At 53.2% G+C, this 13,256-nt stretch overlaps 1 protein-coding gene across 1 annotated transcript in view; it reads left to right on the plus strand.

The window, feature by feature from the left end:
* The window catches only part of Pepd (peptidase D), a 138,587-nt gene extending 126,868 nt beyond the window's left edge, over positions 1 to 11,719 (plus strand). Inside the window, exons 13-15 of the mRNA NM_001009641.2 lie at positions 7,858 to 8,042; positions 10,711 to 10,902; positions 11,266 to 11,719. Of these exons, the coding sequence (NP_001009641.1) occupies positions 7,858 to 8,042; positions 10,711 to 10,902; positions 11,266 to 11,400 (512 nt within the window). The 3' untranslated portion in view covers positions 11,401 to 11,719. The remainder of the gene's footprint in view (positions 1 to 7,857; positions 8,043 to 10,710; positions 10,903 to 11,265) is intronic.
* The last annotated feature ends 1,537 nt before the right edge of the window (positions 11,720 to 13,256 follow it).

The following is a 13,256-nucleotide window of genomic DNA, read 5'->3' on the forward strand; positions in this document are numbered from 1 at the left end:
CTCTACCCCATGACATCTCACTGCGTGACAGTTCTCTGTGGGGAAGCAGTGACACCAACTTTATAGCCTTCCTTCTGGTCCTAGTTCAACAACTGGTGGACCACGGGAGGCCTGATGAGTCTACCTTCCTCCCCAGTGTTGAGATGTGGGATCAGGCACCCACAGCATCGAGTTACAACTCTGGCATTGGCTGTTTCAGCCTGCCTCAACTAGGAGCATCAGGGAGTCTGCCTTTTATAAGTACCTCAGAGGAAAGGGGAGCATTTAGGGCTGTGTAGGGCTCTACTGGATTCTCACTTTGAGCCCACCCTGTGTACATCCTAAATACAGCTTTTTTTTTTTAAGATTTATTTAATTATTTATTTTATATATATGAGTACACTGTTGCTGTCTTCAGACATTCCAGAAGAGGGCATCAGATCCCATTACAGATGGTTGTGAGCCACCATGTGGTTGCTGGGAATTGAACTCAGGACCTCTGGAAGAGCAGTCAGTTCTCTTGACCACTGAGCCATCTCTCCAACCCCTAAATACAGCTTTTAAGCGCCAGTCACCCCCAGGCCAGGCCCTCTAGGGACACATGGCTACTAGACACTACCTAAAAGTCTGTTTGCTGCAGCCAGGCTTTCTCTGGCCATGGGGCAGCTTGCCCTGTCTGTCTCCTACCTGGTGATTCACCCACACCACCCCTGGCATAGATGTCCCACTGAAGCATTGGCCTCTGCTGCCTTTGCCTGTAAGCAGCAGGGTTAGGTCATTGGGTGGTCACAGGCCCAAAGAGGTAATAGCCTGCCCAGGCCATCCTTAACCCAGCTTCCTTCTACATGAGGCCCCCGTGAGGGCTGAAGGTGGAAACTTGTGGTGCTAGCTCAAGGTATTGTGCTACCCAAAGCCTGCTTCCCTGCCCCCATCTCATCTCAGAGAAGCAGCTGGCCCTATGACAGTCCAAACTTCCCTGGAGGGGGTATCCCAGACATCTCACCAACACATTGGGGTCCAAGGCACCCAGAATGCAAGCCCCAGCCCCAGCCCAGTGGCATGCTTGTTGCAAGCTGGGCTTTAGCCCTGTGGTTTCCTTGTACCCCAACCAGCAGGGTAGTTCCTGTCCTACTGCAGAGTCCACTCTAGGGCAGACTCTGCCAGCTCTGGTCCTAAGCATCCACACTCTTCTGAAGGGCCAGGGAGCTGGCTGCAGCCATCCAACTCTTCTGTGATCTGGAGGTGCTTTGCGTCTGTGGTGGACCAGGGGAGGCCTGAAAGCTGGATTTTCACAGTATCTCTAAGGACTTAGTGGCCAGACTTGCACATCCCATGGTGCCCTGATTTAAAAAAAAAAAAAAAAAAAAAAGGAAAGAAAGAAAAGCAAAAATGACTGTAAAAGCCCCAGGATGTGGTGTGACATCCACAGCTTGCACCAGAACTTGGTGGTTCAGCATTTGGCTAAATAGTCCCCTGTGGCCTCATTTCCCATTGTTGGGATGATTTACATTGTGATCTCGGGGCCCTGTTCAGTAGTGGTGGGACCTCAATATCAGCCATTTTCAGAGCACCCATTTTGAGAACAGCCCTTCAGTGTGGACTAGCATTCAGGGCTCCCATCAGAGGCCAGGAGCTGCAGGCATCTGTGGTGGCAGGAGGACACCGGAGCCAGGAGTCAACCCTACAGCCCCGCACCCTCACTCAGCATGCAGAACCAGAGCTCGACAGATGGACGAGTCCAGGACAGAAGGTCAATATGCCCTAAAAGGAAGACAAGGAAGATCTGAGAGCAGAGCCTTATGAGGGCATCAGGACTGACTGGCTCACCTGGGCTTTGCAGGGCGTGGCAGCTCAAAAGCAGCCATGTCTCTCTGGATTAGATAGAGCAGTGCTGGGGCACAGAAGTGTGGCCCTCGCAGCCCCTTGACTCAGGACAGTCCGGGAACGTGGGTTCTTATTTGTGGTAAGGAGCCCTGGAGGGACTTGGAGCTGGAGACTTTCTTTCCTATGTCCCTTTTAAAACTGAAGTCAGGGGACGGTTACCTAAGGGGCACAGAGTCTTCTGTCTTTACACCACAGGCAAGCATTTTTGCTCGTTCTGCTCATTATTTAAGTGATTGGTATTTCAGAGGATATAGTTTTGGCTGAGAAGTGGGGTAGAAGGTTGTCTGCCGTGATGTGTAACTACGGCCACTCTACCAAGGACTGGGCAGTCTCCCCACTGAGGGCTCTCCACTGGGCAGAGCCCCTAGGATGAGCGCTGGGGCCTCTGCCAGCCAGTGTCTGACACTAAGCTCAAGCCACTCTGCAGACAGCTATGTCGTGACGGGCCTGAGCTGGCAGTGGCCCTGTCGTGTCAGGTGCCATCTTCAAACCCCTGCAGGCAGCAGTGAAGTGTGGGTGTTGGGCCAGGAAAAGCTGCTCCCGCTAGTCAGAGCAGAGCCTGCTGCTGCTTAACAGCCCCAAGGCAAACCTGAGCCCAGCCAGCCTCACGTCATGATGAAGCAGTGGTCATCGTGGGAGCATGGAGCAGGTTCTTCAGACCTCCACACAGGAAGGAAGGGCACAGAATTGTCTTCCATATGCCACAGTGGAGGCTGGAGGAGAGGCTAGACCTCAGGAGCATGGACACAAGCAGGGGCAAATTAAGAGAGGAGTCCCACTTGTGAGCGCAGCAGTGTGTCTCCATCTGCTCACCCAGGAGCACCAAGGTTCCGCCCCTCTAAGCTACTGAGTCTTCGCCACAGCAAAGCCTGCTGGCACTACCAGCTCAGCCTACCCCAGTTGTCCACAAAGTGGCCAGGCTTACAAAGCCAAGCCCCACTTGCACTCAGGGAAGCTTTTGGCTGGATACCCACACCCACCTGGCCACCTTTCCTCCTTATAGACGACTTGGGGCAGTCACTAGGCTAGATCATCCAGACTCAGCTCCTGTGGGGACCACATGAGGCAGAGCTGCCCTACAGACCTACTCTTGTCGATGCTGGGCTATTGTAGGCACAGAGTTGGCCTAGGAGAGCTCACACTGGGGGGCTTGAAGCTTCCCTGTGGGAAGGTAGAACAGAGCCCCCAGCTGTTCCATAGATATGACACTCCGAGGGTCTGCAAGGGCAAAGCTGGACTTGTCTGGTCACACAGTGTAGCCCTGGCCTGCAGGGCTCAATGTCCTGTGTTTACAGAGAGCTGCTCAGCAGATGGGGACAGACCACCTCACCATAATAGTGAATTGGCAGTGGCTAAGTCAGCCCCCTGCCCATCTCAGTGGAATTGCCCCTGGTTTGTGGGTTCAGCTCCTGAGCCAAGACAAACGCCCTGCTGAGACTGCCCGGCTGCTTCCTGAGACCTTCCAAAGAAGAATAAATAAAGACAGGCAGGAAATCACACAACGACGCCCAGGGGAAAGGCAGGAACGAGAATGATCAGAACACACTTGGACCAGCAGCTGCAGCCCCGGGGGATTGAAGAATGCAGGCCTTGGCTCCTTGTCCCGAGCCAGGAGGAGGAGCAGGGAGCAGGCTCTGTCACTCAGAGCAAGGGTAGGGTGAGCTTCACCAGGAGGTCACCGGAGAGTCTGCAGGAGTGTGGGCAGGGTGGGCAGGCCACTCCAACACCTGGGAGAATACTGTTCCGAGTGACTCTGGTGTCTTCAGGGCCAGCAGCCCATACTGCTGCCGTGCAGACTGCCCACCTTGAGATTAGCGGCGTGAGCCACCATACCCAGCTGGCTCCTGAAGTTTTGGTCCTCCTATCAGGCACTGGTGTAGGCACTTCCCAGGAGCCGGCCTTTCTCCTTATCCTGTGCAGTCCCGCTTGAGCTGCTGTTGGTGAGAGCTGCTGTGGTCCTAAATGTGTGTGTGTGTGTATGTACACAGAGGGTAACATGAAGCTGAGAGGACTGTAGGTGATGAGCAGGTAGGGTAGAGAAGAACACAGGGCAGTGTCCACAACAGCTGACTCCATATGTCAGAAGTGTTGACCGTTGTATGGGAAGAGAGACAGACTCCCTCCTACCTGGACAGGTAGGGCGAAACAAAGTGGCTAGATTTCCTATCGTTCCTTGTCCTTAGAGATGGCGAGGAATATGGAGATTGTGCCATTAGTGGTACAGGGACCTCGTGTTACCCTGGGGTGCCCTTTGCAGGAGCCAGACCTGGAAGGGCCTCCTGGGGCCCACTGTCCACCGCTCACACACTGGTTGCAGGATGGAGAGCAAGCCCCCTGCTCTCTGCCTATCTCCCAGCACTTGCATGTGCTCTCAGACTGCACAGGCAAGAGCTTCAGGAAGTATGCATACAAGGGCCCCGCCTCCGTCTCAGCAGCAGCATCGAGGCGCCTGCCGCCTGGACACATGCTGCTTCCTGCCCCTCTAAGGGGTAAATGAGTCCCCAAGGTCCTGAAGCAGACCCTGCAGGGTGGGCTGGGCTAGAGGCCCTGGGCCTGACGCCAGCTTGGCTTGACATGCAGCTAGCTCACTGCAGCTCCCGGGGCTGCCCTGAGACCTGGGCTGTATGCCTTTGCTCCCACACCCCACAGGCCTGGCTCTCACATCAACCATCCCGTGAGGGCCATTGTCCACATATGAAGTGAACTCTTTGTCTGACCAACTCGCCTGGGGGCAGGAGAGGGAGATCTGCTGCCTTCCTAGCTTGGCTTGGGAGCCCCCCCCAGGGCTGTCACACTCCGGGCAGGAAGCCTGTGGCTGTGATGGATGCTGCTGAAGCTCTTAGAGGCTTCCCTGGCTCCAGCAGCAGCAGGCGCCAGGCCCACTGGAGTGCTAGTAAGGAAGCCAGGTGGGGCAGGGAGCCAGCAGAAACCATCCTGGAGCCTGGGCACAGGACCCATCACCTCTGGGATCTTGTCATTATTAGGTGGTGTGGTGCTAACCTCCAGGATAGGCTTCCCACCCTGCGCTCTCATCTCAGGAGGGAGTACAGGTCACTTACGTATTTCTGGTCGGTGAAAAGCCATTGGGCAAGGCTAGTGCTTTGCTTACTCTCCACACATAGTGTCAGACACAGAGCAAGGCTCAAACCAACCCCACCCTCTCAGGACCAGGCTTTGCTGCTGGGCTGTCAAAGATTGGCTTTGGTAGGCCAGGAAGGACTTCCTGGAGAAAGCCTCAACTAGAAGCTCAAGATGAGGAATAGGAGCTTGAAGAGGCATCTCAACCATGGGGCCTCCAGGTGGGAAGATAGGTGAGACCACAGGAGGGATACAAGTTTGTCTGTTGGCCCACCAGTCTCCGCATGCCTCTGAGCAGTACCCAGGGATGTAAACAGTACTGCTGTTTCTAGAAAGCCAGGGTGAGATTTAGTAGCACTAATGGGATGAGGTAGGAGAGCAAGTTAGCACCCCCAATCCATAAAGGGTACTATAATGTCTAGAATGGGCCTGTTGGAACCCAGGGATGCCCCCCAGCTCAGGACCTGGGCCTTCAAGGTGCCTAAAGGCTGTAAAGGTGGAGGGAGAGCAGGAGTGGTTTGTGCCCAGCCACAGTCTTGCCTGAGGAAGGCAACCTTCACATACTTCAGGGGCCCCGCCCCAGCCATGGGTGTCATAACTACCACCCATGTCAAACGCTGAGGCCAAGTTGCTGGAGGTTTAATCACTGTCACAACCTAACTACACAGGCACAAAGAAAGCCCCCACTTACAGCCAAGAGAGTTATGCTCTGCATCTGAGGATGTGCAAGCAAGGAAGATGGAACCCAGTGGCCCAGGCCCTATGTCTGGCAAGTGCCAACACCCACTCCCCCTTAGGAGCCACCATGAAGCATGGGTCTACCTGATGCCCCTTCTCACTTGAGGCTCAGCCAGGCATAAGCCAGGCTCCGAGGCAGACTATTTCCTGGGGCTCTCCTTTGGTTCTTCCCACTCGGGGAAACCGTTCTCTAGGATCCCTGTGTGGGGCTGCCTTGGGGCTGAGTAAGCACAGCTCTTTAGATACTTGTAGGACCTGAACTCAGAGCATATGGACCTGAGGAGCACATGCTCTGCCAAGCCAAGTCCTGGAGCATCACAGGGAACACCACCATTCTGGTGAGAACACCTGAGAAGCAGCTTAGCAGATGTTATCAGGGAGTGTACAGCAGCACTGGGGATGAGGGCTGCCTTCAGAGAGGCAACTTGGATGCTGGGACATCACCACCCCACAAGGATAGCTTAACCAAGGCCACGGCCCCCTGTAACATGTGCTTCTAGAGCAAACGTCAACCTGGTCTCTGAAGAATCCTCCACGAGTGGGGCCAGTGGGGAGGGCAGAACTATCCAGGCCTGGCCACTTGGGTCCTAGGAAAGAGCAGCACCCAGAGGTAGTGGCGAGTGCCCTGGAAACGAGACTGGAGCCGGCTCTCTGGGGCCAGTTTTGTGGCTCTTGGACAGAGGCAGCACCTGTGAGTCAAGGAATCAGGAAAGCATCCTAGGTCACAGCACAAACAGCAGCTAGGTTCCAGTTACCTAGCCTCCACTCATGAGTTCCAGCCACTGGAGAAAGACCTTGTCCACAAGGGTACAGACTGGGTCAGCCAAGAAGCTATGTATGTCCAGGAGGCCCCAGATGTGAGAAACAGCTCAGGGCTGCCTGGTAGCAGCCTATCTAGACCTAGGAAGGCTAGTCCAGCCTAGAGACAAGGAACTCCCGCCTCTCAACACATACAACCTGGGCCATGCGTCACATAGCACTGTGAAGTAGCCCTGCAGCCACACCACCTGCTCAAGACCCCATACTGTCAGCCTTGCGGGGGGACCATCTCTGGCCCTCTGGACAGTGTACTGCTGTGACCTAAGCTCAGCCTTTGAGTTTAAGACTTCCCTAGCCTAGGGTCTTGTCTGGTCTCCCCTAGAGCAGAGTAGCTGAAGCCGCTCTCCACAGCAGGCAGGCAGGGCAGCCCTATACTGCCTGAAGCCCTACAGGGACCTCCCTATTAGTGCAAGCCGTGATTTCTGTTCTTAAGCCTTAGACCCACAGAGCCCATCTGTGTCTGGAAGGTGTCTTAGTTAGGGTTTCTCTGGCTGTGATGAAGCACTATGGCCAACTTGGGAAGAAAGGGGTTTATTTGGTTTATAGAGAAGTTTGTTGAGAGAAGCCAAGGCAGGAACCCAGAGGCAAGAACTGATGCAGAGCCCATGGAGGAGTTCTGCTTACTGGCTTGTTTCTTTCTTTTTTTTTTTTTTTTCTGGCGCTGAGGACCGAACCCAGGGCCTGCTCTACCACTGAGCTAAATCCTCAACCCCTACTGGTTTGTTTCTTACAGCCTGCTTTCTTATGGAACCCAGGACCATAGGCCCAGAGGTGGCCCCACCCACAGTGGTCTGGGCCCTCCCCCATCAATCACTAAGAAAATGTCCTATAGGCATGCCTACAGCCTGATCTTATGGAGACATTTTGTTGATTAACTGCAGCCTGTGCTAAGTTGGCATACAGCTGGCCGGCACAGGAGACTCCACAGTGACCTTTGCCCCAGAAACATGGGGTAGGGATGAATTTGATTAGTAGCCTGGGCTTAGACATCCAGGCCCACCAGAGGGTGAGCCATGCCAGCTGTACCTTCACCCAGAAACCTTTGCCCACAGCAGCTTCCAGACTGAGTCAGCCATTCCCGAGTGTGCAGGGTGCCTTCTCCCGGGCCCCAGCCCTTTCCTGCCCCACCTCCAACAGCAAAGCCTCAGATGAATCTCTGAAGCTTCCTTTGAGCCTGAGCCACTCATATCTGCTTTTGAGTGGACAGAACCAGACCCCCTGGCTTTGAGGGGAAGAAACTTGGTCCCCACAGTGTGATGATGCAGTCTCAGGACCCTGAGCTTCAAAGGCAGCCTGGGCTACAGCACTCACCCCTTTGTCTCTGGAGCCCTGGCTTACCATAGCCTCCTTAAACCGCAGGTGTCTGGTGGCCTGATATGCACCGGCTGGCTGACCGCATCCACCTGGAGGAACTGACACGCATTGGCCTCCTGAGTGGCAGCGTGGATGCAATGCTCCAGGTCCACCTGGGAGCAGTATTCATGCCACATGGACTCGGCCACTTTCTGGGCCTAGATGTGCATGATGTGGGAGGCTACCCTGAGGTAGGTGTGCACGGTGGCCTCACTAAGCCTGGCTGGCCCTCACTGGAGTAAAGAGGATTTGTTTGGAGGATTTAGGAGGGGGAAGGTTGCTGGGGATATAATTTCCCTATACACACAATTGGGGTTCTGGACACCACAGGGTGGATCAATGAGTGAAGTTCCCCAGTAGCTGCACAGGCCTCAGGCTTGGAGGCGGATGCCTCTCCCTACAAGGTCCCAAGACATGTTTCGTGGTAAGTTCTGTGCACGGGTTCCCCAGTTAAACCAAACCGTGTACGTCCTTCCCTTAAACTTACCTCAGTCTGCAGAAGCTCAGTAGCAGACCCCTTTCCTGCTCCCTTCCAGGCCACTGGAAGAAGGTTTAAAGGGCATCTTTCGACAGGGCTTCCTCTCCCTCTCTTACCACCAGCTCTCAAAGGACCACCCAGTGGGTGCCTGAGGGCTCCTGAGAAGCCCTACTGGGCAGGTGGCTTTAGCCCCTCAGGGCCTGTCCCTGCTGCCCAGCCTGGCCCAGTGCCTACAGTGTAGGGGGCTGATTGTGCAACTGGTGCACGCCCTGGGGCCCACCAGCCAGTTAGCCAAGACTAGACCCAGCCTCTTGGCTGTGGGGTATTTTGAAAGCACTGAGAATGACTTGGGGGGAGGGGGAGATTGCTCAAGAGAAGCATTATTATTCAATTATTTTTTCTCAAGTGTAAACAGTTAAATTTGGAGAAACAAAATCAGTTTTAATTTCCTAATTTCTGTCCATCCTATTGTGTGCAGGGAGCCAAGAGCAGGCCCTTCCAGACATTGTTAGTTGAGGTTCCTTATTCATTAGTCGCCAAAGTCCTTTTTTTCCACCAAAGAAAATTGGCAGCAAACTGTTTTCATCTTTTCCAGTAAGCAGCCTTTGTGCTCGGTCTATTCTTCTGACAGATAAACACTGTGGAAAAAATATGGCTTTTCCTATAAAAGTCATTTGTTTTATTTCAGGCCTACAGACAGACACATCTGGGTCTCTTCTCAAGAGTCCAGTACAAGTTGAGGCCGCAATGAGCTCTCTGCCCAGGCAGAGAAGCAGGCATGGCCACCCCTAGCAGAGCTGGTATCCCTGACCAAGAGGAGAGAACCCACACTGTCCCCGTCCTGGGCATGTAGTCACTTGAACTGGCTCACCATCGTCTTCTGCTGTCTGTTGAAGGCTAGTCTGTAACCCCCAACCTAGCAGACCCTTTAGTCCTCACTGCAAACTCTTTACATCATCCCCATCCCAACTGGAATAATTGGTCCTAAACTTTCCTGGGTGGCAGGAAGCTGTGCCCTACACACCCATGGAACAGGGTGGAATGGGCCCACTGGGTTTAAGGTCAGTGGCAAAGCATTTAAGTAGCATGCTCAAAACCCTAGTTCCAGCACCAAAACAAACCAAACTAAAAACCCAAGCCTGACCATGACCTGGGTCAGGCCTTGCAGGCTTGCACAGCCGTGGCTTACAAAGAGGAACGAACACTTAAGGTGTAACATGAAGGAAAGGGACAGGAATGAGGTGCCTAGGAAGGTACAGGCTCTCGGGGCAACTGGAAAAGTCTGGAGCAAAAGCCTAGTACAGCACAGACAGGAAGCAGGCTCCTGCCTTTGATAGGAGCACCTCTCTCACCTGAGCACAAGCCTGGGGCCTTCTGAAGAGCATCCACCTCCCCCAGAGCCTTCAAGCTTGCTGGCCCAGAAGTGTTACAAGGCACCAGCCAGGGTTCTTTCCAGAGCATGACCCACAAGAAGCATGGTGCTTTGTGTCCTATCACTACCTCCACACCAGGCCATAGTGGCCATCCCTGCCCTCATGAAATCCCAGCCAGCCTTCCTTACTGTGCGCAGCCTTGGAGGCTGAGCCAGCCTGTTGCTGGTCACCTTACATGAACCCACTAATTGAAGTCTGATGTTCTTGGCCCCCAAACAGTCATAAATGACAGCTCCGTTTCCAGCAGCTGGGGGAGAAGCAGAGCCTCAGCAGAAAGCAATGACCACTGTTCCTTCAATGGCCATAGAGCTGTTGCTCAGGGCCCAGGTGTAGGCTAAACACAAGCAGGTACTTACAGGCCAGTACTGGTGGTAACAGGCCAGTCCTGATGTCAGCACCTGTCCCTTTCTCTATGGAAAAGGTTGACTTCACTAGGACCAGCCATTTCCACTTGAGTTGACTTGAAGAAAAAAGAAGGAAGTTCCTGCAGGCCCTGCAGCCTCCTAAGAGCTTTCCTGGCTTCTGTGGTTTGGCTTCCTACCTGCAGAAGGGCTGGAGCAGCCAGACACCCAGCCAGTCGTTGGCCTCCCGGGGCAGCTTGCCCTGCATGTGTGCATTATCAATGTCCTTAGGCAGATCTGAGGGTAGCCAGGTTCAAAACGCCGAATACAGAGGTGTCTGCAGAAGGCAGAGGGTTTGGGTGGCCCACACCAACAGCATTAGACTGGGCTGGAGCCAATCCTGTCCGGCTGCCTCTCAATAAGGCAGTGACCCTGGTAGCCACCCCTGGGACTATCAGTTAAGTTCCCCCACCTTGGGGTTGGGGATTTAGCTCAGTGGTAGAGTGCTTGCCTAGGAAGCGCAAGGCCCTGGGTTCGGTCCCCAGCTCCAAAAAAAGAACCAAAAAAAAAAAAAAAAAAAGTTCCCCCACCTTTCTTCTCTCCACAGGGTGTAGAGCGCATCGATGAACCTGGCTTGCGAAGCCTGCGTACAGCAAGGCACCTGGAGCCAGGCATGGTGCTGACTGTGGAGCCAGGCATCTACTTCATTGACCACCTCCTGGACCAGGCCCTGGCAGACCCGGCCCAAGCCTGCTTCTTTAACCAAGAGGTCCTACAGCGTTTTCGCAACTTTGGTGGGGTGAGTACCTGGGTGCCCCACGTTCTTATTTCCAGAATGTCCAGCACCGCACAGCTTGTCACCTTTGCCACAGGAAAAGGTGAACAGACAGCACTGTGTGCTTAAGGCCTGGCCAGCCCCTGTATGTGGGCTGTCACCAAACAGGTGCTTGCCTGTCAATAGGCAGAGATTCTAAGCTTGTACTACAAGCAACAGTCCTTGTCTTCCCCAGAGGCCCCGAGACCAGTCTGTGTTGTCACAAAAGACTAGTCCTATCCCTCGGAAAGCTTCTCCAGGTGGCATGGTCAGGCTGGAGCAGGTTGGCATCATTAATGTGGCAAATTAAGCCAGTGCTGATAATGGCATCCTGTCTGTCTGGCCCAGGTCCGTATTGAGGAAGACGTTGTCGTGACCGACAGTGGCATGGAGCTGCTGACATGTGTACCCCGGACTGTGGAAGAAATTGAAGCATGCATGGCAGGCTGTGACAAGGCCCTTGCACCCTCTGGCCCAAAATAGAGTCAGCTGGGACACTGGGCCCTGACCTTGTAAGCTTCCTGTAATGTTAGCCTGCCCATGGCACCCCAACAGCAAGATCCTGAAGCTCAAGTTTGATCCTAACAAAACCACCGCTGCTGCGGTTTCTGGGAGAAGCAAGCATTTATTCACCTGCAAGATCACATCCCTAACCTTGACTTTGCTTAAGAGTGCTGAATGAAGATCCTGTCCCTAAATCATAACTCAATTCTTTTGCTCAAGGAAAATGCACTTGTCTTCTTCCAAAAAAAAAAAATCAATATGCAAAATGGAATTTGAAATAAAAGCTTTTCTAAAAATGGCCCTTTGTACCCAGCCTCCTCTTTACTCCCTCATAGAAGAGAGCATAGCGCTGTGGCCCAAGATGGCGGCTCACCAAGTGTCAGCCTTGAGTCTGTGCCCAGGAACAGCATGTTAGCACAGGCCCTGTGCCTTCTGTTTCTTCCTTAGACTGGCCTGGGAGAGCCAGGGGAGTCCTCTACCACAAGCTCTCACTGAGCTCCAGGAATTCCCCAAAGTTAGTGCAATACTGTTACCTGCTGTCAGGATTCCCATACAGACAGGAACCAGAACCACTGGAGCATTCGGTAAGAGGTTCTGGGACCTTCATCTTATTTTTATACTAGCAAAAATAGCTAGCACGTGTCAGCAGCACAGCCTAAAGCAACAGTGTGGCAAAGAAGGGCCTACTTCACAATCTGTCAGTCCCCCATCCTATACAGCCCAGAAGTCTATTGCCCCAATTCCATTAGCTATGCCCATGTGAGCCACCTGTCCTCCTCTCTGCTTAACAGCGTGTCTGATGCTCCTAGATACTTCCTAGCCCCAGAGCTGGCTTATAAACATCTGACAAAGTTCCAGGTTTCTTTACTGGGAGATGAAGAGCAAGTGAGAAAGGTTCCACCAGCATGTGACTCAATAGGGTTCCTTCCTAGCACAGACATGCCTGTTATCCCAGGACTTGGGAGGCTTGAGGAGGAGGATCAGGAATCCAACATCATCCTTGGCTATACAGTGAATTTACCAGCCTGGGACATGAGACCCTATCTCAGAGGCAGGCCCAAGCAAGTTCCAGGCCAGCTAGGGCTACAAAGAGATACTGTTAGGAAGGAAGGAAGGAAGGAAGGAAGGAAGGAAGGAAGGAAGGAAGGAAGGAAGGAAGGAAGGATAGACGGACGGACGGACGGACGGACGGGGAGGGGAAGGGAGGGGAGGGGAGGAAGGGAGGGAGGACGAACCGTAATAAGAGAAAAAAACCTGGTCCAAGCTAGAGACTTCAAGCAACCACTGAAGGGTTTATTTACTACAAATTGGCTTCTTCCTATGCTATGGCAATGACAAAAAGTGCTTATGATGTGGCCACATGAAAATAAAAGCCACCAAAAAACAAATGCCAAAACAAAAAGTCCCAAAACACCATTTATCTCATTTACTTCTTAGGTTTACAACACCCATTCTTAGGGTTCTTGCTGGTACAGATGAGCCCATCCCCTCAGCTACCCACCAGAGACACAGCAGTCTGAGTAAACACAGGCTCACTCTAGCCCATGTTCCCGAACCTGTATCCATTTCCTCCAACCTCCACAGAAGTTTGTATAGCTTCAAAGATGGATTAGAGACTTTTCCAGAAAGTTCTACAGTGCTAAAGCCTTCCCCACACCCTAGAAAGGCCGGTATTGAGTATCTACTTCATGAGATATGAGCACAATCTGACAGGAATGACCTTGTACTAGACTTGTTTAGACCAAGACTAAACCAAGAACGGTCTGAAGTGAAAAGCAAGACGTTGCACTCCAAGCAGAAAGACTGCCAAAGGGAGCAGGGAGAAGGGAGCAGGA

This window comes from Rattus norvegicus, chromosome 1, assembly GCF_021556685.1.
Source record: "Rattus norvegicus strain SHRSP/BbbUtx chromosome 1, alternate assembly SHRSP_T2T, whole genome shotgun sequence".
Taxonomy (NCBI): domain Eukaryota; kingdom Metazoa; phylum Chordata; class Mammalia; order Rodentia; family Muridae; genus Rattus; species Rattus norvegicus.